Source organism: Mobula birostris, chromosome 6, assembly GCF_030028105.1.
Source record: "Mobula birostris isolate sMobBir1 chromosome 6, sMobBir1.hap1, whole genome shotgun sequence".
NCBI classification, from domain to species: domain Eukaryota; kingdom Metazoa; phylum Chordata; class Chondrichthyes; order Myliobatiformes; family Myliobatidae; genus Mobula; species Mobula birostris.
In genome coordinates this window covers 165,018,665-165,043,888 of record NC_092375.1, presented here as the reverse complement: position 1 = coordinate 165,043,888, position 25,224 = coordinate 165,018,665, and the positions used below count along the sequence as shown (strand labels likewise).

Below are 25,224 nucleotides of genomic sequence, written 5' to 3'. Positions count from 1 at the left end.
ACAGCAAAATTAATTGCAGAGAGAATACAACAGCAGTGCACAAATAGATTACTTGTGTAAACTAGATTAATTGAACTCATCATGTAGCTTTATAGAGCTGCAGGCATCCAACAGGAGAGTAGTACATGCAAAATTAAACTCTTCAGTCCATGCAGCCATTTAGTAACTGGAAGGTAACACAAATTGATTTGACATTAAATTTTAAAATAACTGAAATGTAGTAGAACATTTTACTTTGTTTGCTCTGATGTGCGTGGTTTTTATGTTGGATGCTTTAGAAAGCATTATCACTTATTCATTTAAATAGATGCTGTACATTGAAATTGTATTGTATATGTGTACACCTAGTGCTCCTTGGTGCTTGAGGAACAAATATAAATATTTACAAACAAACATGGATTCTTATTGCCATTATGTGCATGCTAACCCTTCTCACCTCTTAAAAAGCCTCTACCCTTGCCGGCTTCTTCAGCTGGTGCCTTAGCATCTGCAGTGAGACAGTAACTTAATTATCAGCACATCATTACTACACTGCAAATCAAAATTGTTATGAGCCTTCCTTAATAAAATGATATGGCTAGAATGTGTAACTCAAATGTAAAAGTATATTGAAATATCATACATAATATCTATTATATATATTATGTATGAAAGTATGAAAAACACAAAAATAATGAAAAATGGTACTTCCATTGCTTTGATATGCTAAGCAAAAGTTCATTCATGCAACCAAAGAAGAACTAACATTGTAAAAGATGTATTAGTTTAGAATGAGTAAAATATATAACTATACAATTTGAATGTTTAATAGAAATCATATTGAATATAATGAATAATGAATATAATGAAAAATGATTAAATTCATTCATAGTTCTGTTAATAGCGACAGTAAAGCAATTTAAGACATTTTTTCCCTTGGGAGTCATTGGACTACACAGACCAAATACAAGCAACAAACACAAATTTTAGACTTCACACAATTGACGACAATACTTCATGCACACAAAAACAAATTGCATTGCCAGGAGAAACAAACACACTTAACAAAGATGAACACATACAACATTAAGGAACATGGATTCATTTTCTAAAGCACAAGATATGAACAATAAGTTTGGTAGATTTGCTGCAGTCCTCTCACCTCGTCGTTGGAAAGGCTTCGAAGGAGTCTCAATTGCACCTTCTTGTGCCTCTTCATCATCTTCATACTCCCAATCAACTGATGAGCCACCTTCCTCCTCTTCAGTTAGCTCCCATTCCCGTAATTCTTCTATTGACATTTCTTCTGATTCTACTTCATAGTCTTCTGATGATGATACTATTTCAGAAGGAACTTTCTTCATGTGCACTATTTCCTGCTCTTTTTCTGCTAAACTCTCTTTGCCAGCTTTAAGGTGTGCAACATCCCTAGGAGTAAGTACTTTTTTTACAGGTATTTTCTGTGACTTTTCTTCTACTGCAAGTTCCTTTGAGGGAACCTTCTTTAATTCTATATTTTCCTTTTGATCTTCCAAAACTGGAATTTCTCTCTTCCCAGTTTTATAAATTGCTGTATCAGCCAAATCTTTGGGAGTCAATACTTTCTTTATTGATATTTTCTGTGGCTTTTCTTCCATAGCAATACCTTTCGAAGAGACCTTCTTCAACTCTACATGATCTTTGTCTGTTTCTGACACTGGGCTTTTTCCCTTTCCAGTTTTAAGAATTGGAACATCAGATAAATCCTTTGGCGTCAATACTTTCTTCATAGGCATCTTCTGTAGCTTTTCTTCTACAACATCTTTTGATGGTATTTTCTTCAACCCCACATGATCCTGTTGTTTCTCCTGTTCCTGTAAAACTGTAGTTTTTCTTTTGTCAATTTTAGTACCTGCAATTGTTTTTTCTTCTTTAGAAACTGCTGTAACCTTTTCAGCCAATTTTTCAATCTTTTGTGGTTCCTTTTCACCAGATATTTTTCCTTTCAAGGGAATATCTTTCAGAGTAACCATTTTTTGTTCCTCTTTCGTAACAGGAACTTTCCCCTTACTAATTTCTAGAGGAAGTTCATCACGTTTTTCTTTAGAGGAAACAATTTTTTTATCAGGTAATATCTTAGGAACATCAATCTCTTCTGTGATGAATTCAGGTACTCTTGTTGATGGAGTTGTTTTGAAAACAAATTCTCTGGGTACTCCCTCAATTGGAAAAACTTCTATATCTTTAGATATTCCTTCTTTGGAAGGTGGTTCACTTCCTGGTTTAGGAATACTTTTGGGAAAATCAACTTTTGTGAGGTAAGGATGTTCTGTTTTCTCCCCAACAGGCTGAGAGAGGGTACCACGTTTTCTCAGTATAACATGCTTTTCTTCTTCTTCCTGTTCTACAAGTAATTTACCAGGCTTTGTCAATGGGTAAATGTTCTCCTTCTCGGCACCAGGTATTTTAGCTTGTCTTATTGACTTTTTCTCCCTATCGCTTATCTTCAAAGGAATTGCTTCTGTTTCGGTTACAAACATAGGCATCTCTTTACTTTTGTCAACTTTAGGAACATCATCAATCTTTTCCAGTGTTATTTGTTTCTCCATAACTTTTTCATCAATGTGTATTTCATGGACTTTCTTTGACACACTACGTTTTTCCTTTAATGCTTCTTTTTTAGGAATTGTCTCAAGCTTTTTGAACTGCACTTTATCTGTTTCTTCCTTTTGCTTAGGGATGTAATCAAGTTTCTTTAGTGCAACTGGCTCTTTATCCACTTCTTTTGGTGGTACCCTACTAACAAATTTTGGTAATATTTTGTATGTTTCATCCTTTTCAAGGGAGATTTTCTCTTTATCCTTGTCTATTTTAGGAATCTCATCAACAATCTGTAAAGCTACTTCTTTTTTTGTTTCTATCTCTTCTAACATTATATCTGGTTCCTTTGGCAATTCATCAGCTTCAATTTCTTTAAGGCTTTCAGTAGATGTCCTGAGATTTAACCCTATTTCTTTGTCATCTTCTTTACGGGGTCTCACTTCTTCATATTTCGCTTTCTCAGGAACCTTACTACGTTTCTTCAATATTGAAATTTCTATATCTTCTATTTCTTTTGGAATTTGGACTGAAGGTTTTAGTTTCAAAGATGGCTTGGATTTTTCTGCAGCTATAAAGGGTTTCATATTCAATTTAGTGATAAATCAGCAAAGATTTCTGCAATCCCCAAAAAGAACAGTCTAACATCAAAATAAAAGTTATAGTCTAAAAACCACACTGGTGTTCTCCAAATATAAACATACAGTGAAACTTCTCCAGAATCAACGAAATTTAAAAATAAAAACACATTAACAGAAAGAATCACAAGACAAGTTACATAATTTTTAACTATTTAAGTAGACTGAAGAGACAATTTGATACAACTAGAACACAACATTTAGGATCCAGTGGAAATCTATATAACTTTAAATTTAATACACAAATAGAAACAGAGAATGTACATAATACATTTTTGAGTTGAATATTTTAAATTTAAATACAATAGGATTCGAGAAATTGTACCTTTAGCAGGTTGCTTGACTGGCCCCGGTGTAGTGATGGGGAGTGTAGTAACAGGCACTTCCTCAGTTTCTGGCTCTTTGGAAATAGCATCAAACATTGTATTAAAACAAAAGTTGAAGCTTAAAATACAAGACTATATGGAGATTACTGTATCCTTACTATTAATAATAATATTTGAAACATTTTTACATGTTATCTCATTGGCTCGGTCACTAGAATTTTGTTGGTAATATTTTGATGTGCACTATCCTTCTATTTTATATAACAGGTCAAATAAAAAGGTTTTTTTTAAATAGACTCAGTCAATTGGAAAAATTATTTACTTTCTGCCTTGGAGAAAAGAATAACTTTCATTGAGAACAGACAACAAAAATATAAAAATGCAAAATTATATCATATTATATTCATATTGCTTTTTAAATGTCTCTATCCTTAAACTTTCAAAGAAGTAATCAAGTGCAATGGGATTAAATTTCAGTTTCAGGGTTGCTATACAACATCTACATTCATTACAACATTTTATTACCAATTAAGACTGTAAAAATGTTTCCTGGTGGTAAAATTAAGTGAGTTAATAAATAAAAGAAAATTAAAGGCAAGTATCATTAATTGAGGAATGGAATGGGGAAACACAAGAATTAAGCAACAGTAAATGATTAAATGTGATGAAATGTAAAATGTAGTATGGAATTTACAGCAGTGACACAAGATGATGAGTGACACTCATTTGTGTACCTTCCATCGATTCCAAATCTTGTTTCACTGGAACAGTGACTAGATCATCTTTAGGTTCAATCTTCTCAGCAACCGTAGTCACTTCAAAAAATATTTTTATTCAAATGTTTAGCTTTTATGTATATGTTTTAAATCTCTGGCAATATTCACTAAAGACAAATGGGCATGTTTAATGCTCAGTTATTAACAATGTTCCAGAAGTAACTGTGGTGCTTTTGGAACATTATTAATGAAGGCAATTTGAATAGCCATTTCTTTATTTTATTGGATAGATGTAATAAGCAATATTTGAGGGTTAATTATTTTTATCATTTAAATATTCACATATAGGTACAGTTAATGATAAAGATAATAGTCAAAATAATGGCAAAGATGTAACAATAAACATTGGGTCCAGTAAAAGTCATCCAGAAATATTACACTAATGTTGAATCTGATCTTAGTTGGGCAAGAAATAAAAAGCTTTCTGTACAGTCTTACTTCCTATGTAGTCTTCATGGTTAATCTCCAACTTGGCCTATCTTAGTCAAGATTTATAGTATATTTTGGTAGCTGGTGGTACATCTTTAATGAGAAAGACTCTTCACCTAGTAACCAGCAATAATGAAGGAATTTCCATTTAGATAAGATGGGTTTTATGAAATATTCCAAAAATTTGTAAATTTTTGTTCTCAAAAATCAAAAGCATCAAAACAAATATCAATAGCACAATGCATAAGAAAGAAGAGATCCAGTGTTACTAGAAAACATTTGAAATTAAGTTGTTAACACTGGACATAAAATGTTATAACAAGTAAGGGCCTTGTAAAGAACCTTCATAATTATTTTCATTGATTGTGAGATTCAGCAGATACTTTCAAACAGAATCTTCCAATAAATTAATTTTATACCTTTCTGTGTAGTAACTTGCATCTTTATTGGAGGTGTAACTTCAAGAATGTTTTCACGTGCAATCTTCTTTTCAGTATCAATAATTTTGCTGGGTAAAATTTCCTTGTCAATTTTAACAACTTCTTCCCGTAAAATATTCACAGTGGGCTCAATACCTTGATCACATAAAATTATCTCATCGGCTTCAACAGCTTCCTGTAAAAGCTTCTCATCAGTTTCAAATATTTCTTCAGCTAAAATCTTTTCCATCTGAACAGTTTCCTTAGGTAAAATCAACTCATACGTTTCTGCACTTCCCTCATATAAAATGGATTCATCAACTGCGACAGTTTCTTCAGTTAAAACGTTCTCATCAGTATCAACAAACTCCTCAGCTAAAATGGTGCCATCAACCTGATCAGTTCTTTCATATGGAATCTCCTCATCAGACTCAATAATCTCCTCATCATAAATCATTTTTTCAATTTCCATCCTCTCTTCAGGTAAAGTCTTCTTGAAAGCTTCAGAGAGTTTGAAGAAAGAAGTTTCATAATTTTAGTTCAAGGTTTAAAAATAAAGATAAAAGAATAAACCAAACAAACCTTACCACATAAAATGAAGTGACACTTTCACAAAAATGGACATAAAAAACACAAAATTGCCACAAGACAAAAAAGATGACATTAAAAAAGAAATGTAGAAGATCATGATGAAAAAGGTTACAGCACTAGAAACAGAAGACTCTGGTTACTGAATGACATCTATGGCACATTGAGGTTATCATCAGTAATACACGTGGTAAGATAATGCAGATGAAGAAATTGTTACTTTAGTACCTTTTACTGCAACAACCTTGGTTTCTGCAAGGGTGATTGGAGCAACTTTTTCAGGCATTGGTTTTCTGGCAACTTCAGACACTTTAGAGACATTATTAGAATTGTTGTAAGCTTCATTTAAACATATTTTAACAGCAAAACATATTAGTAAGAATACATATTATCTTAAGAAATTTTACAGGATTTACAAATCGGGCCTTTGGCTCAACAGCTCTTTTCTGATGCTTATACACAAAAAGCCTCTTCCTTCCTTATCTAATTCCATCTGCTTATCTATCAATTTCTTTCTCCCTTAAATACTTAAATATCTATCCATAGGTTACTCATTTTCTTTTCTTTTGTAATATCCTTCCCAGTAGTTGGAACCTCTTAGTTCTACTTTGTTCCCCCTAATTCTCTTTTGAAAAGTTGATACTTCCTTTTGTAGTGGAATTATGCTCTGTATTCCAAAGGAGAGTCTATCAAAGTTTTTATGTAGTTTAACAATACCTATCAGTTCTTCAATATGATTTTATTGAAATTAAAAAAATGCACTTGTTTGCAAAAGCATACTTTTTTATTTGCATGATTCCTTCAGTTGTTTATAGCCTACGCTTGGGAAATGACCACATAAACTCTCAAGGCTCCACCACTTCTGATCACTTCCAAAAGCCGATTTTACAACCACCTGTTTGCTTAAAACTATTATTTATGGGTCACTGTCTATTTTTAATCAGATTTGAAATGTAGCTATGTCTTATTTTACTAATGTCTGATATTGCTCAAGCCTATACCTCAAATTTTGCACATATATTACAATGCACAAAGATGTTTTTCAATGCACAACACTAAAACAGTAACGAACCGGGTAAGACATAACACACATAATTGCAAGTATTACAGATAACATCAAATCTATAGCCCAGCATAGCACTGGTACCACTAAAAGAAATAAAAGAATATTGACCAAAAGTGTGAAGATCCTGGGTAGATCACTAAGAGATTACTGTCCTCAAGAAGTAAGTTGTTCTCCTTATTTGAACTGTTTCTCAATCTAAATTCTGTCAGAAATATGAGGTAAAAATTTCTCCAGGTTAATAGTTAATCCAATTCATACCAGACTATGTTGACAGAATAAGGTTGTTGTAATTCTATGTCCAATTGAAAATTTTGCAGATATTGAATTATCATATCTTGAATTATGTTACAGAATACTAGGCAAAATTTCAATCTCCACTGCTTGTGCTATAATAGAGATTGCTCATTTAATTGTATCTCAAAACGTGACTCCACTGAAGTGAATGGAACTGAATTTCATAATTGAAATACATGACACACCTGAATAAATTTCTACCCCATTTCATTCTCAACCCCACAATCAGAAAATTACACAAAATGACAAATATACAAAACAAACAATTAGCACAATATATATAAAAGCTGCTTTTCAACTATTGTTAAATCTTACACTAAGTAAGATCAAGACATAAAGGGATACGGGGAGGGGGGAGGCAAGAGATTGGGTTGAGAGGAAAACTAGATCAGCGATAATGAAATGGCGGAGAACACTCAATGTGCCAAATGGCCTAAATCTGCTCCTATATCCTATGATTTTAAAACATATTGTGATTCATTAAAATATTTTAAAGAAAACCTTGTTAATATTAAGCCTTAAGTAAAATTGATAAACCTAAAGGTTAAATGAATAATTAGCAAACATCAGAAAAATAACTTTAGAAATAACCTTTTTTAAATAAGATGGTTTAGCACACTGTGATAATGTATCATATTCCATATTTTTGTTAAATAACACATTGCAGAATGATAGTTTACTCTTGTGAATCTAACCAAATTTCACTACATTTCTGAAAAATGCCAGACCAGGTCACCGGAATACTAAAGGGCTGAGGAAAAATATCATAATTGGCCCTGCATTAATTCCTGTTTGCAGACTTTTATCACCTTCTTTATCGAAATGTTTCTGTGTTGAATATTTTTTGTAACTAATGCTTCATTACATACAATCTTTTGTAGCTCTTACTATCATTATGATCTTTTATTGTTTTTGTATCTTTCCCTGTTACTGCCAGTATCTGCCAATTTTATTTTTCTTTACTTCTTCTTTTATATTTATGTTATTTTTATGTCCTTTAGAAACCTGTTCCTGGCTTTTTATTGGCAGGTACAACTCTTGCTGCTAAGTGACATTAACCAAATTAGTATAACGTTACACTCAGACCTTGCTTAACGCTGAGGATGTGTTCCTTGGAAATGGAACACAATGTAAATCATTGCTATGTGGGGTCATTATAACATTATGTAAATGGACATGTGTGCCTGATTTTAAAAAATCAAACCCGAAATAGTTACACACTGACTTCGTTTCTTTGCGGGAATGGGACCCACTCTCAGAGTGCCATAACTGGCCATTGTTCAGCACGCCAAGGGTTCGGCCTGAGAGTCCAGCTCAAATTTGGAAGTCTAAGATCTCGGGGCTCTGGAGACGGGTGGATCGAGGGTCGGTGTCATAACAGGAGACCCGTGTGTCGTCAGGGGAGTCAGGATATCTGCTGTGGCCCTGAAGACCCAAGATCTTTGCGATCTTCGGGCACAGAGCTTGGAAAAAGTGACGCAACAGACTTTTAACATCATAAACCAGTGAGTTGTTTGTTATGTCTCCCTGCTCACTGGTGAAAAACGGAGACACCTTTTTCTCCCTTATTAGGGAGAGAGAGAATCTGCGGTATGTCATATGCCGGATGAAACGCAACGTTTTTAGGGTAAGTCTGCGTCTTTGCTATTGCTTTGCTCACGCTGTGTGCTCAGTGGTGGAACTGATGCTTGCTTTTTTTTGCTGGTGGGGGGGAAGCAGGGATTGTTGCTCACTGCTGCTTACGTGCAGGAGGGAGGGGGGCTGGGGGGGACTTTGTGGTTCTTATGTTTATCTGTCATTCATTCTTTGGGGCACTTCTCTGTTTTCATGGATGCTTGCGAAGAAAAAGCATTTCAGGATGTATATATTATACATTTCTCTGACATTAAATTGGACCTTTGAAAATATGATATATTATTTTATGTATACACAGTAATTCATGGAATAACAAACAGGCAAATAGGCCTGACCTTTACTTGAGTGGAGCAACAACACATCTGCAGCAGCAGCAGTGGAGGAAGTGGGTGGTGGTTACATCTTAGGGGAGGACCAAGCGGTGGGTCCTCCTCTAACTTTGGCTTCTTCCTGAAGTAGGAGTCAAGATTTGACTGCCTTTGCTTAAGCTTCCTCTCATGAAGCAGTTCTCAGTAACAAGAAATCATGTCAAGAACACCTCTTATTGCTTCTCTCCCTATCAGGGTCATTATTGATGAACTGGTCCATGATTTGTGTGATCGTGGTGATACTAGTGCTGAGGAATTTAGTGGTGAGGTTTCTTGCTGGTGTTTCTTCTTCCCTGCCCGTGTCCTCAGATTCAGCCAGGATGCGTTGCTCTGCCAATTCTCAAATCCTTTTGTTATTAAGGCTCTCACCATGAGAATTCAGTAACTCTTCAACATTGCCATCATTAACATCCTCTAATCCTGCTTCACTGGCCAGTTTAACGATGTTTTAGATGACTGGTTCCGCTTGAAATCTAAGGCTTTGTTGCATCCTTCTAGCCATATTTTCTTCACACTCCGTTCATGCAGTTTTAAGTTACTTCATCCCAGGCTGCTTTGAAATCATCTACAGGTTTCATTACATTATACTTTTACCAAAGTTGCCTGATGGATTGTTTGTGTTGACATTTTGTTTCCTCTACAAGTTGCTTGAATACGTGACGAAGGTAGTAGGCTTTAAAATTTGATATTATGCCTTGATCGTTTGGCCTGAGTAATAAAGTGGTGTTGTGTGGAAGGTAAACCACTTTTATAGGAATGCTTTTATCTTATCTGCATTTTTTATAATTGTTTTGATCGTCAATGTAGCCAATTTCAAAGAGGAGCCAACATCACCAGCTTTCAAACACTATATCACTTAGAGTTTTACATCCATGCTAATACTTTTCCTAAACATCTTAGATGTACTACCCTCACTCGAAGTTGCAGGCCGTTTTCCAGACATTATGGATGAAAAAATGTTCAGCAATTTGCAACTGTTTATTCTGCTAGTTAAGGCAAATATTCAAACGATGGAAATTTATACAGCTAGTCACTTGATTACATTAATTGAACCCTAATTGGATTTTCATTTCAGGCTAGAGCAGGAAACATTTTCAGCCTATTGATTGCAGACTATAAAATAAATCTCAAAAAACAAGAAGAAAATTCTCCTTTGGAGAATCTACCCACCCTACTCAAATGCCTGTAGATTAAAATTGATCTGCTATTCTGTTACTGTTGCACTATTATGATAGTTACTATAACGGGGTTATTGGACAACTGCAGGGATGCATTTTTCAAATTCTAATTTTTGGAATACATTTAAATTGCTGAAGAGAATAGCTCTGCTTATATTTAAGCACAAAGCTGTCCTTTGGAGAGATATCTACTAAGTCAGTATAAACTAGATTAAAAAACAAAGTACTCTATATGCTGGCAGCTGGAAATAAAAGCAAGAGTATACTCAGGAAGTCAGGCATCATGCAGATGCTGTCCTACCTGGTAAATATTTTCAGCAATATCTGCCTTTCATATGAGATTTGCATATCTGTAAGATCTTACTTTTGTATATTTCATTATTAAAAATTATGAATGATTAATAGCTTAACATGATTACAGATTAACTTCATTCTTGATAAATATTTGTTTGTTAGGGCTTTATATTCAAATGTATTTCTTGTGCTCAAATTAATTAGAAGTTACAAATTTACTCTAATATCAAAGTAAGATCATCAAAAATATACTCTGAAAAAATTGTGAAAGCAGCCATTATATCTTTTGAGACAAGGGTAATAAAAAGTATTGAGACAACAAAGGAAATAGCATTTGCTCAACATTACTGACATATAAACAAAAGTATCTTACAAATCAGCCAAGCACTGGTAGAGTTCAAAGAGAAAGAAGAGTGTTTATATCAGCACATTTATGTGCTAGTAATCTGTACCTTTTCTATCCTCTTCTTGAATGGACACAACTGTTTTTGAAACAGTGATAAGTGCAGGTTCAGCCTTCTTGACAACTTCAGGTACTTCAAATTTTATTTTAAATAAATTTTCACATTGAGAATTCAGTAAGAAAAATAGAAGCAGTCACACAAAGAACAGACAACAGAATAAACAAACAGAGGAGAAAAAAGAAAATGCTTAGTATGACCTGAAAAGTTGACTTCGAAGTATGAGGGTGCATGACAAACATTTATATTCAGAGGTGGTTTTAAAATTTGAAAAAAAATCTATGAGCTTATATTCAAAAGTCATCTGTTAGTTTCTACTCCATCTCTTAAGAGGTTCTATTTTATTGGATGATTGATAAAAAGAGAAAAAGGCATTTATTTTGAGAATTAACATATCTTATCAACTGAAAGTGTAGTCATTCTGTTTAACAGGACTGCTGCAGGTTCATCTTGTAATTGATGAAACTTAAATTTACATTTTTGCACTAAATGTTAGTAACACAGTATTTATTTATTTATTTGTTATCAACTTCACATCGCACAAATGAATTACAGAGATTCAGCATAGCTTTGCAAATGACTCACCACAATTCTTTTAGCTTCATGAACTAATTATTATCTTATAAATTTGTTTTTTATGAAGTGATAAATATGTGCTTTTGTCTATTATTATTTTCTGTTAACCCATTATATTTTATGAAGGAGGAAAATATTTCACTAGGTTAAAATAACTTAAAAAGTTTTGGTTGGAGGTCATGATTACTTTTTGTATTAATAAAAATCTCCTCACACAAGCTCTGAACAAGGTTAAACTCTAGAAACCACTTGGTGAACTAGCAGTCTTCAAAATAGTACTACCCACTCGTTATTAGCAGGATCAAGGTGGAGAGGGTCAGCAACTTTTGAATTCCTCAGCATTATCATTTCAGAGGATCTGTCCTCAGTCCAGCATGTAAGTGTCTTTACACAGAAGTCACAGAAGCACCCCCACTTTCTTAGAAGATTGCGAAGATTTGGCATGTCATCTAAAACTATGGCAAACTTTTGTAGATGCATGGTAGAAACTATATTCAATGGTTGCATCATGGCTAGGTATGAAAACACCAATGCCCTTGAACAGAAAATCCTACAAACAGTAGTGGATACAGCCCAGTCCATCACCGCTAAAGCCCCATTGAGCACATCTACAGGAAAGCAGCATCCACCATCAGGGACCTCACCAACCAAGCTATGCTCTCTTCTTGCTGCTGCCATCAGGAAGGAGGTACAGGAACCTCAGAACCCACACCACGAGGTTCAGGAATAGTTATTACCCCTCAACCATCAAATACACTCACCTAAACACTGAACTGTTCCCACAACCTACGGACTCACCTTCAAGGACTCTTCATCTCATGTTCTCAATATTTATTTTTTTTTATTATTATTATTTTGTCTTTTTTTTACTTTTTGTATTTCAACAGTTTACAGTCTTTTTGTGTGTGTTTTTTCATTGATTCTGTTGTGTTTCTTTCTATTTACTGTGAATGCACACAAGAAAATGAACCTCAGAGTAGCATATAGTGACATATACAGTTAAGTACTTGAGTAATAAATTTACTTTTATCTTATTTGTGTTTTATACTGATAGTTAATAACAGATCATGTCATGAAATTATTGAAGACTCGGTCATTGACAACAATGACCAATCTGAGGGAATTTCATTTGCTTATCATTGTTAGCAAAAGTAATAATTAGCTCATGGAACTCACACAGAAGTCGCTGATGAACGCAGCATCTGCAGATTTCCTCGTGTTTGCATTTTTAAATTAGGCCATGGAACACTCTTAACCTTTATTTACTACAGAGTCTACAACCTATCTGAAGATTTGTTAGATCCTCGACTGTACAACTGATTTTATAGCAAAAATAACCGATAGTCATAAAATATTAACACATGCATTTAAAATTAGAAAAAGCTACCTACTTTTTTCTGGAATGACCTCCTTCTTTGGTTTCAATGGTTCAGGAGCTGGCTTCTTAGGAACTTCTGGTACTTTAAGAATTATAATTTTAAGATTAAATACAAGATTGTAACAAAATGTAAAATATAACAAGTTAAAACAGTACAAGCTTATGTGACAGAGAAATTAGGCATCCAACATTAACGTGGTGGATGAAAACTTGGCTAACCACAGGTAAGCAGAACATGGAACATTATTACTTTGCAAACAATAATATCTATAGCTCTTCTCTTAAAACAGAAGAAAACATGGTAATACTTAGCAAGTCAGGCAATATCTGTGAATAGAGAAACAGATGAACTTTCATCAAGATCAATGAAATGAAATTGCACCAATTCTGATACAGGTTCATCAGCCTGAACCATCAAAATGTTTTTGTTATCTCTACAAATGCTGCTAGAAACTGCTGAGGTTTGCAGTATTTCACAGATGCAACAGATTCTGTAGAGGCTGAAAATCTTGAGCACAAACACAAAATGCTGGAGGAACTCAGCAAATCAGGCAACATAAACAGTCGATGTTTCGGGCCAAGACCCTTAATCAGGGCAAAAACAGAAGTGAGCCGAAGCCAGAATAAGAAAGTAGGTCACAGGGAAGGGGTACAAGCTGGCATGTGATATGTGAGACCAGGTGAGGGGATGAGTAGGTGGGTGGTGTGGGTCTTCAAGTAACAATGATATTTACTTCCCTGCTGAATCTCCAGCTATCATAAAAATTGGTTACATCCTTCATTATGCATAGTGTTTATAACAACAGAATAGAATAAAGAATTAAAAACTATATGGCATTTATTTCACACAAATAATTTTTTCATTTAAATCCACAAAAATCTATCTACCTTTTTCTGGAGTGACCTCTTTCTTTGGTTTCAATGGTTCTGGAGCTGGCTTCTTAGGAACTTCAGGCACTTCGAGAAATATCACAATTTTATGATTAAGTACAACTGTCATAATCAAAAGTACCAAAGTAACAAGCTAAAATAGCACAAATATATGTGACAGAGATCATTGTTAATTTCTCTTCTACTACAAATACACTGGAGGAGAACAGGCTTGCAGAATAGTTTACATTAGTTATCTGTACTCATTTAACACTTGATATGCAACAGGTTACATTGGTCTAAAACTGAAAAAAGATAGGAGTACTTAGCATGTCAGGCAGCACCTCTGAAGAGAGAAAGAGTTGATCATGTAGTTCAATAACTTTTTATCAGGACCAATAAACTGAACTTTTATGAGCTCTGGTGCAAGTTCATCAACCTGAAGCATTAACACTGTTTCTCACCCTATAAATGCTGCTGGACCTGCAGAAAATTTGCAGCATTTTCTGATTTAATTTCACTTTTCAAGACTTGCAGCTTTTTTTTTGCTTTCAATTCATGTTCATTTTTACTTACTGGCTTCAGGTTTTGGTAAGAGCCCAGTAACGTGTGTGATAAGAGCAACTTAGACAAGTAAGAAGTGGAAAGGAAAGTGCTGACAGAGATAGCTGGCATTCAGGACATTTTCTCAGGAGGTAGCAGGTATAAGGAAAGATGGAGCTTAACAGGAAAACTTGCTTCAAGTAAATGAAAGCAACATGGGAAAAATAATAATGATCTGTAAAGAGGTTATTATGTGAGTTCTATTTAAGATATTCATTGATCTATTCCACAAGTTATTTTCACTGCTCATTTTATTTATGTGCTTAATGATAATGTCTATTCACCTCAGTTTAACTCTTTGATTCAGTTGTTTCAGAATTTCACTCATATCACAGCTGTAAACAAACACACAACTCACAACTTTGAATATATTGCCATCTATTAATTATGACAGCTGCAATGCTGAACTATACTCCAGTATTCTTAATTCACACCACATTCTTCTTTCTTGCAAGAATTATATAAGCACAGGTGTCAGAATTAAATGCAGGAGAGAAAGCATGCTTACAAGTTTTAACCTCCATGGAAAAGACAGTGCTGGCGATCAAGGGAAAAGGAATCACTGCAGATACAGCCACTTCTCCATTCTCCATCCAGAAATTTCTTCATACCTACTCTTGAGTTTCAGATCTTACTTCCACATAAATCAATCTTGCTTCTATTTTCATTTCAACACCCCAGAACTGCCATATTTCCAGCCAGGAAGATGGCATAGTGATGAAGGGGCATTGTGAGTGAATTTCACATGCATCTCCAAAATTTATCCAAGGCGTCAGAAGGCAGCTGGCATTCAGCTGAATTGACTCCAGATTTCCTTGGAGAACAAACTGAAGCAGCTCTTTCCTTGGAAAGATTAGTGGCAGACTGCAAGACTGCATCATTTCAACATAAAAAGTGTCAGTCTGCACAGTCCTGCAGAATAGTTTGTTTTGAAGAGGATACTGCAAGGCCCAGGACATGATGGCTCTGCTTCCTTCTTCATAACAAAAATAACTTTGACATGATGATAATGTTGTTGGAGGATGAGGCATTCAACAATGAGTCTTGATACCTACTCAAATGAGTACTGCAAACCTATCTAGAACAGTTCAGGCTGCATAGGTTTTGCTTGGTGTTCTGTTTCATGCCCTTTGTGGCAGGCAGACTCTAACCTAATCCCTACTTTATACCTACACACAGGATGTACAGTAAAGAGCTGTTTCAAACTATGTCTTGACTGAACAATCCTCCTCACCCATAGACACCACTTGCCTTGTTATGATAAAGAATAGGGGTAGTGAAGCAGGGGCTAAATTATTGTCACAAAATGAAGGAATTTTGACAACTGCAGGGATAAAAGGCATTCACTTAACCATAGGGATACACAAACTTGACACTGATGGAGTTCATTGATTCCAGTTCATTTAATTGGCCAAGGGTCACAAGTAGTGCAAAGGAAACTACATACAAGTGGGAGAGTCATAAATATAAGCACCTGGCAATTGTCATCAATTGCCAACAAATCAAGCTCAAGCTCAAATTTAATTGTCATTCAACCATGAATACCCACGAGCATAGCCAAATGAAAGAGTATTACTCTGGGGCCAAGATGCAAACACACTACCAACAATCATATACAGCACAAGGCACATATAAGATAACAGTAAAATAAAAAATATAGTCCAAGCCCTTGAGTCCATGAATGTTGCAGATGTCTGCAGTCGGACACAATATGGTTGCGTTCTGCTGAGCGAACACTGGGGGCAGCACTGACTCCAGCATGGATGCCGCACCACACCGCTACCGGCACTCTGGTGGAGCACACCGACTCTGATATGTCCAACTCTCCTGGGTGGCTATAAACAGGCTCCACTGTGGTTTGAGGCCTAGTCCTGGCAACGACCAAGGTCATGCTACTTCCCTGCAGTCTGCCAATAAACCAGTGAATTGGACTAGCAGCATCCCACATTAACAATGTCCAACAGGGTCTTGCGATCACAAGAAAAATGATTAACATGATCACTCTTTGTTAAACTGCACACCCTCTTTGCTCCTCTGAAGCCTCTCTGATGTAAGCAGCAGCACAACCAACAAGTCCAGCTCCTTCAGTTTTTCCCATCAATGAGCAACTTGTTGATGGTACTTTAAATTCTTAAAGTCCAGCAGGGTCTTGTGATTGTAAAAATAATGAGCTTAAAAAAGACAATAAAACCTTTGGTTGACCCCATTGAAGTCATGCAAACGAGCACACTGCCATCATACTGGAAATCTTATAATCATCCAATGGAATAATTCTGACATTTAATTTCCTACCGAGTCTCCAGCCATCAGAAAGGTCGGTTATACCATTCATTGTGCACAGAATTTATGACAACAGGAAAAACACATACATATATCAAGATAGACAAAGATGTAGAATGGAATTATTAAAAATGGTGCTGTACTTACTTCACACAAATATGTGTAGCATTTAAATCAACACTTACCTTTTTCTGGAGTGACCTCCTTCTTTGGTTTCAATGGTTCCGGAGCTGGTTTCTTAGGAACTTCGGGCACTTCAAGAAATATCAAATTTTATGATTAAGTACAACTGTCATAACCAAAAATACCAAAATAACAAGATAAAATTGCACAAATGTATGTGACAGAGTAACGAAATAACTCTTAATTTCTCTTCTACTACAAATGCAGAGGAGAGAAATTTACGAACCATTGAGAACAGGTTTTCGTTTGTTCTCCAAGGAAATCTGTAATCTCCTCACCTGGAAGTCTGTTACTGCCTATGCCTAAGCTGTGTCTAATATGAAGGGTCTGTACAAGAACACTAGAAGAGGCTGAGGTATATGGAAAATAAGCACTAATATAATGTACAGAGGTTATTTTTATCCAAACATTTTGATATATGTGCTTCCAGTTGGGGTTCATCTATCTACTGACAGACTTGACAGTCGAAAGCCAAGGGAAATAGGGTTTTGACAAATGGAGTCTACAGAATAGAGTAGAAGTAGAGCTACTAGGACTTGATGTTTCAATCCCTATGGTAAGTCGGCACTCTCGATGTTGGCAGTGGGTTTGGAGTGGTGACAAGGAGGGAGGGTAGGTACATCATCGGGGTCATCAGGTGGGCACCCACCTTCTTTGACATTTCATTGATAAGCCCACGACATCTCCAGAGGGCTCAACAGTGCTACCTGGCGTCCCAAATACACCACCCTCAGTTCCATACCCTCCTGTCTTCATCTTGCAGCCCAGTTGTCGTCTTTCCTTTTAATCCAAATCGAATTGCTGCTTTCTTCTGCTGCATTTGATAAGGACTTGATTGCTTGTCGGAGGGAGTGACCCCTCACCCCATCTTCTTCGGTAGATTGGTTTTAGATGTAGCAACGAATCCCCCGCATCCCACTTCTACAGGGAAAATCTTGGTCTTCCAGCCATTCTTGGCAGCTTCAGTTGCCAGTTCAGAGTACTTGGTCTTTTTCCTCTCATAAGCTTCTTCGACACCATCTTCCCATGGTACTGTCAATTCCACAACATACGCCAGCTTGGCTGTTGTGGACCATAGGACTATGTCTGGCCAGAGTGTTGCAGCCGCAATGTCTGGAGGAAACACAAGCTTTTTTTTCCAAGTCCACATCCATTTTCCAATCCCGAGCAACCTGCAGAATGCTTACATCTTTTGATGTTATATGGTGCTTTGGAGGTTGGCCCGCTGGTACAAATCGTGTGATGTGGACATTTCCTGCCGATGTTTGTTGGAGAGCATTTGTGGTGATTCATCTCTGTTCCAAGATTGATGCCAGCTGTCTGAGAACTTGGTTATGCTGCCAAGTGTACCGCCCCTGGGTGAGGCTCGTGGTGCATCCTGTTAAAATGTACCTTAGTGATCCAGGTGCTTGACAAAGAAAGCAAGTGAGGTCTTCTCCCCACCACTGGTTCGGGTTCTGGGGTGTGGGTAGGAGGTCATAAGTGACTCTGATGACAAAACTTAGCCGACATCACTCCATCTCCCAATGTCACACCAGCTAAGTTTCCTCTTTTCCAGGCTCTCCCAATTAGTCCATTGGCCCTGCTTGGCCATTGAGACTGCCATTGCCACACGAGAGGCCGCTGTTCGAATAACGGTATCTTCAGATTCAGTAAGGGTCATGACCAACCTTGCTTTGCTGCATTTGAATTCTTCCACAAGACTTGCAATTGGTAATTCCAATATGGCGTTCCTGTACAGTCCAACAGGACTTAAGCATCATGGAAGTCCTTTTTCAAGCTTGTCAACCTTGCTGATAGGCATTTCATACACTGTTGAAGAACATTACTTAGATCACTTTTACACGATCACTTCCTTTTCCGTGTTATTCTGCTTCTTGTTTCACTTATTCACACTTCTGCTTTTTTGATTTCCATCCAGTAGGTGGCAGACAAGAACAGATCCATCGTGATAAAAAAAATTACTGTCGAATAAGCACCTAGTATTTATCAAGAATGATCAACTGAAGTCATTTTCCTAAGTTCACCCATAAATCATAATTAGCAAATGGAATAATCCTGACAATTATGTCCCCACTGAAACTCCAGCAATCATAAAGATTGGTTACACCCTTCATTGTGCAGAGTTTACAACAACAGGAATAACAAGGAATATTTCAAACTAGACAATAACATAGAATAGAATTAATAATTAAAATAATAACAAAGTTATTATTTACAGGTACTTATTTACACAAGTATGTTTAGCATTTAAATCAACAAAAGCACTTACCTTTTTCTGGAGTGACCTCCTTCTTTGGTTTCAATGGTTCCAGAGCTGGTTTCTTAGGAACTTCAGGCACTTCAAGAAGTATCACAATTTTATGATTAAGTACAATTGTCATAACCAAAAATACCAAAATAACAAGATAAAATAACACAAATATATGTGACAGAACAATGAGAGAACATAATTTCTCTTCTACTACAAATGCAGTGGAGGAGAAATTGACTAGTCACTGAGAACAGGTTTTCACTTGTTCTCTGAGGAAATCTGTAATCTCCTCAGCTGGAAGTCTGTTGCTGCCTATGCCTACATTGTGTCCAATATGAAATACTGTGCAAGAACACTAGAAGAGGCTAAGGTATATGGGAAAAAGCAGTAATATAATGTACAGAGGTAACTAAATTTTTTTCATAAAAACATATTTTAGTATATGTGCTTCCAGCTGGGATTCATCTTCCTTTCGACACACTTGACTGTCGAAAGCCAAGGGAAATGGGGCTTAGACAAATGGTGTCTACAGAGGACATTACTTAGATCACTTTTTACGTTATGGTTTCCTTTTCCATTGTATTAATCAGCTTCTTCTTTCACTTATTTACACTTCTGCTATTTTGATTTCCATCCAGTAGATGGCAGACAAGGACAGATCCATCGTGATAAAAAAATTACTGTCGAATAAGCACCTACTATTTGCCAAGAATGATCAACTGAAGCCACTCGCTTTCTTAAATTCATTAATAAATTATAATTAGCAAATGGAATAATCCTGACAATTATGTCCCCACTGAAACTCCAACTATCATAAAGAATGGTTACACCCTTCATTGTGCATTGAGTTTATAACAACAGGAATAACACATAAATATTTCAAACTAGACGAGGACATAGAATAGAATGAATAATTAAAAATGATAACAAAGTTATTATTTATAGATACCTATTTACACAAATATTAACAAAAGTATTAACAATTAGCATTTTAATTAACAAAAGAACCTACCTTTTTCTGGAGTGACTTCCTTCTTTGGTTTCAATGGTTCAGCAGCTGGTTTCTTAGGAACTTCAGGTTCTTCAAGAAATATCATTAAATGATCATAACCAAAGTTACCAAAATAACAAATGTAAATAGCATGAATATATCTAAGAGAGTAGTGAAGTAACTAATAATTTTTCTTCTACTACAAATACAGTGGAAGAAGAATTGACTAACCACCGAGAACAGGTTTGTATTTATTCTCCGAGGAAATCTGTACTCTCCTCAGCCAGATATTTGCTGCCTTTCAATGCCTATGCCATGTCCAATATGAAAGGATTGTGCCAGAACACTAAAAGAGGCTAAGCTATGTGGAAAATAAGCACTAAAATAATATACAAAGGTAACTGAATTATTTTTTATCCAAACATATTTTAGTGTATGTGCTTCCAGCTGGGGTTTACCTTTCTAATGGTAGACTTGACTGTCCAAAGTGAAGGAAAAGGGGGCTTTGGCAAATGGGTTCTACAGAAGACATTAGTTAGATCAATTTTTACATTATTGTTTCCTTTTCCTTTTGTGTTACTCTGTTTCTTGTTTCACTTATTCATAATTCCACTTTTTGATTTTCATCCAGTAGTTTGCAGACAAGGACAGATCCATCATGATAACACAGTTATTGTAGGATAAGTGCCTTCTATTATCAAGAATGATAAAATGAAGTGATTTTTAAAAAGTTTAGCGATAAAACGTATAATCAGCCAATGGAATTATCCTGACATTTATGTCGCCACTGAAACTCCAGCTATCTTAAAGATTGATTACACTCTTAATTGTGTATAGAGTTTATAACAACAGGAATAACACATAAATATTTCAAACTAGACAAGAACTCTTTGAGTGATTATGCAGAAAGTTTTAAGTTAATAATTCATCTCCTTCTTAGGCCATGAACTTATCAATCACCCCTGATGAGTTATTAACTTCAAACTTTCTGCATAATCACTCAAATAGTTGAACTGCATGTACCTGTAACGAGAGCTGTATAACTCATCTCCTTCTACCTTAGGCCACAAACTTATCAATCAACCCTGCCGTGGACACTTTCTGGAGGTCCAAGATCCAATGTTCCACGACCACTGGACTAAGTGTGTAAACGTAGGAGGGGACTATGTTGAAAAATAAATGTGCTAGCTTTTCTAAAATTGACTCCTTCTACCTTAGGCCACAAACTTATCAATCACCTCTCGTAAATATTTCAAACTAGACAAGAACATAGTATAGAATTAATAATTTAAATATTATTATTTTCAGGTACTTATTTACACAAATATGTTTAGTATTTTAATTAACAAAAATATCTACCTTTTTCTGGAGTGACCTCCTTCTTTGGTTTCAATGGTTCAGGAGCTGGTTTCTTAGGAACTTCAGGCACTTCAAGAAATATCACAATTTTATAATTAAGTACGATTGTCATCATCAAAAGCACCAAGGTAACAAGATAAAATAGCACAAATGTATGTGACAGAGTAGTGAGATTGCTGATAATTTCTCTTCTACTACAAATACAGTGGAGGAGAAACTGACCAACCACTGAGAACAGGTTTGCATTTGTTTTCTGAGGAAATCTGTAATCTCCTCAGCTGGAAGTCTGTTGCTGCAAAATGCCTATGTTGTATCCAATATGAAAGACTTTGCAAGAACACTAGAAGGTATATGGAAAATAAGCACTAATGTAATGTACAGCGGGAAATGAATTTTTTTTTATCAAAACATATTTTAGTGTATGTGCTTCCAACTGGGTTTCATCTTTCTATTGACAGACTTGACTATCCAAAGTTAAGGGAAATGGGATTTTGACAAATGGGGTCTACATAGGGCATTACTTAGATTACTTTTTACATTATTGTTTCATTTTCCTGTTGCGTTATTCTGACTGTTTTTCCAATTATTCGTACACTTGCTTTTTTTTATTTCCATCCAGTAGGCTCCATTGTGATAACAAAGTTATTGCAGGATGAAGCATTCCTCAGGAATCTTGATATCTACTCAGGTGTCTACTGCAAAGGAGGTCAGGACAGTTTAGGCTGAAGGTTTTCTAGGTGTTCTGCTTCGTGTCCTTTGTGATGGCAAGACTCTAACTAAACCCCTACTTTTTGCCTAAGCACAGGATGTACAGTAAATAGGTGTCTCAAACTATGCCATGAGTGTGCATAGCCACCTCTTGTCACATTATGGTAAAGTATAGGAGTGGTAAAACAATGGGCAAAATGGCTTGTCGCAAATGAAAGAGTTTCAACAACTACCTGGATAAAAGGCATTTACTTAACCATGAGAACACACCAGCTCAACACTGAAGGAGTGAATTGATTTCAGTTCAGGAAACGAGAGAAGGTTCACAAGAAATGCATAAGAAATCATGTGCAAGTTGTAAAGTTAAAAAGAAAAGTATCTAGTATTTGTCAAGAATGATCAAATTAAGTTATTTTCTTAAGTTCAGCAGTAATTCTTATAATCAGCCAATGGAATAATCCTCTCATTTACATCCCCACTGAATCTCCAGCCACTGGATGATGGGGTGGTAAATTGGATTAGTAAGTATGCAGATGATACTAAGATAGGTGGAGTTGTGGATAATGAAGTAGGTTTTCAAAGCTTGCAGGGAGATTTAGGCCAGTTACAAGAGTGGGCTGAAAGATGGCAGATGGAGTTTAATGCTGATAAATGTGAGCTGCTACATTTTGGTAGGACTAATCAAAATAGGACATACATGGTAAATGGTAGGACATTGAAGAATGTAGTAGAACAGAGGGATCTAGGAATAATGGTGCATAGTTCCCTGAAGCTGGAATCTCATGTGGATAGGGTGGTGAAGAAAGCTTTTGGTATGCTGGCCTTTATAAATCAGAGCATTGAGTATACGAGTTGGGATGTAATGTTGAAATTGTACAAGGCATGGGTGAGGCCAAACTTGGAGTACTGTGTACAGTTTTGGTCACCGAATTATAGGAAAGATGTCAACAAAATAGAGAGAGTACAGAGAAGATTTACTAGAATGTTACCTGGGTTCCTTCACCTAAGTTACAGAGAAAGGTTGAACAAGTTGAGTCTTTATTCTTTGGAACGTAGAAGATTGAGGGGGGAATTGATAGAGATATTTAAAATTATGAGGGGGATAGATAGAGTTGACGTGGATAGGCGTTTTCCATTGAGAGTGGGGGAGATTCAAACAAGAGGACATGAGTTGAGAGTTCAAGGGCAAAAGTTTAGGGGTAACATGAGGGGGAACTTCTTTACTCAGAGAGTGGTAGCTGTGTGGAACGAGCTTCCAGCAGAAGTGGTTGAGGCAGGTTTGATGTTGTTGTTTAAAGTTAAATTGGACAGCTATATGGACAGGAAAGGAATGGAGGGTTATGGCTGAGTGCAGGTTGGTGGGACAAGGTGAGAGTAAGAGTTCGGCACTGACTAGAAGGGCCGAGATGGCCTGTTTCTGTGCTGTAATTGTTATATGGTGATATGGTAAAGATTGGTTACACTCATGATTGTGCATCGAGTTCATAACAACAGGAACAATAAATAAATATATCAAAAGAGACAAGGGCATAGAACAAAATTAATAATAGAAATGATCAGGTACTTATTTCACACAAATTTGTGTAGCATGTAAATCAATAAAAATGCCCACCTTTTTCTGGAGTGACCTCCTTCTTTGGTTTCAATGGTTCCAGAACTGGTTTCTTAGGAACTTCAGGCACTTCAAGAAATATCACAATTTTATGATGAAATACAACTGTTATAATCAAAAGTACCAAAGTAACAAGGTAAAATTGCACAAATGTATGTGACAGAGTAATGAGATAACTGATAATATCTCTTCTACTACAAATGCAGTGGAGGAGAAATTGACTAACCACTGAGAACAGGTTTGCATTTGTTCTCCAAGGAAATCTGTTATCTCCTCAGCTGGAAGTCTGTTACTGCCTATTGCCTAAGAGGTGTCCAATATGAAAGACTGTGCAAGAACACTAGAAGAGGCTAAGGTATATGGAAAATAAACACTAATATAATATACTGAGGTAACTGAATTATTTTTAGCCAAATATTTTGGTATTTGTGGTTCCAGTTGGGGTTCATCTTTCTCCTGACAGACTTGACTGTCCAAAGCCAAGGGAAATGGGGTTTTGACAAATGGAGTCTACAGAGGACATTACTTAAATCACTTTTTACACGATCACTTCCTTTTCCATTGTGTTACTCTGCTTCTTGTTTCACTTATCCACACTTCTGCTTTTGTGATTTCCATCCAGTACAGATCCATCATGATAAAAAAAATTACTGCCGAATAAGTACCTAGTATTTATCAAGAATGATCAACTGAAGTCATCCTAAGTTCACACATAAATCCAAAGTGAAGGAAAAGGGGGCTTTGACAAATGGGTTCTACAGAAGACATTAGTTAGATCAGTTTTTACATTATTGTTTCCTTTTCCTTTTGTGTTACTCTGCTTCTTGTTGCACTTATTCATAATTCCACTTTTTGATTTTCATCCAGTAGTTTGCAGACAAGGACAGATCCATCATGATAACACAGTTATGGTAGGATAAGTGCCTAGTATTATCAAGAATGATCAACTGAAGTCATTTTCCTAAATTCACACATAAATCCAAAGTGAAGGAAAAGGGGGGCTTTGACAAATGGGTTCTACAGAAGACATTAGTTAGATCAGTTTTTACATTATTGTTTCCTTTTCCTTTTGTGTTACTCTGTTTCTTGTTTCACTTATTCATACTTCCACTTTTTGATTTTCATCCAGTAGTTTGCAGACAAGGACAGATCCATCATGATAACACAGTTATTGTAGGATAAGTACCGAGTATTTGTCAAGAATGATCAAATGAAGTGATTTTCTTAAGTTTGGCAATAAATCTTATAAGGAGCCAATGGATCTATCCTGACATTTATGCCTCCACTGAAAGCCCAGTCGTCTTAAATATTGGTTACACTCTTGATTGTGTATAGAGTTTATAACAACAGGAATAACACATAAATATTTCAAACTAGACAAG

General features: G+C 35.9%; 1 protein-coding gene across 1 annotated transcript in view; it reads right to left on the bottom strand.

Moving 5' to 3' along the window:
* ttn.2 (titin, tandem duplicate 2) overlaps nucleotides 1-25,224 on the bottom strand; it is a 391,135-nt gene that overhangs the window by 129,965 nt on the left and 235,946 nt on the right. Inside the window, exons 134-143 of the mRNA XM_072261778.1 lie at nucleotides 23,843-23,911; nucleotides 21,523-21,591; nucleotides 20,185-20,253; nucleotides 19,191-19,259; nucleotides 16,921-16,989; nucleotides 13,871-13,939; nucleotides 12,996-13,064; nucleotides 4,255-4,335; nucleotides 3,520-3,594; nucleotides 437-487 (exon numbers count right to left, since the gene is read on the bottom strand). Of these exons, the coding sequence (XP_072117879.1) occupies nucleotides 437-487; nucleotides 3,520-3,594; nucleotides 4,255-4,335; nucleotides 12,996-13,064; nucleotides 13,871-13,939; nucleotides 16,921-16,989; nucleotides 19,191-19,259; nucleotides 20,185-20,253; nucleotides 21,523-21,591; nucleotides 23,843-23,911 (690 nt within the window). The remainder of the gene's footprint in view (nucleotides 1-436; nucleotides 488-3,519; nucleotides 3,595-4,254; nucleotides 4,336-12,995; nucleotides 13,065-13,870; nucleotides 13,940-16,920; nucleotides 16,990-19,190; nucleotides 19,260-20,184; nucleotides 20,254-21,522; nucleotides 21,592-23,842; nucleotides 23,912-25,224) is intronic.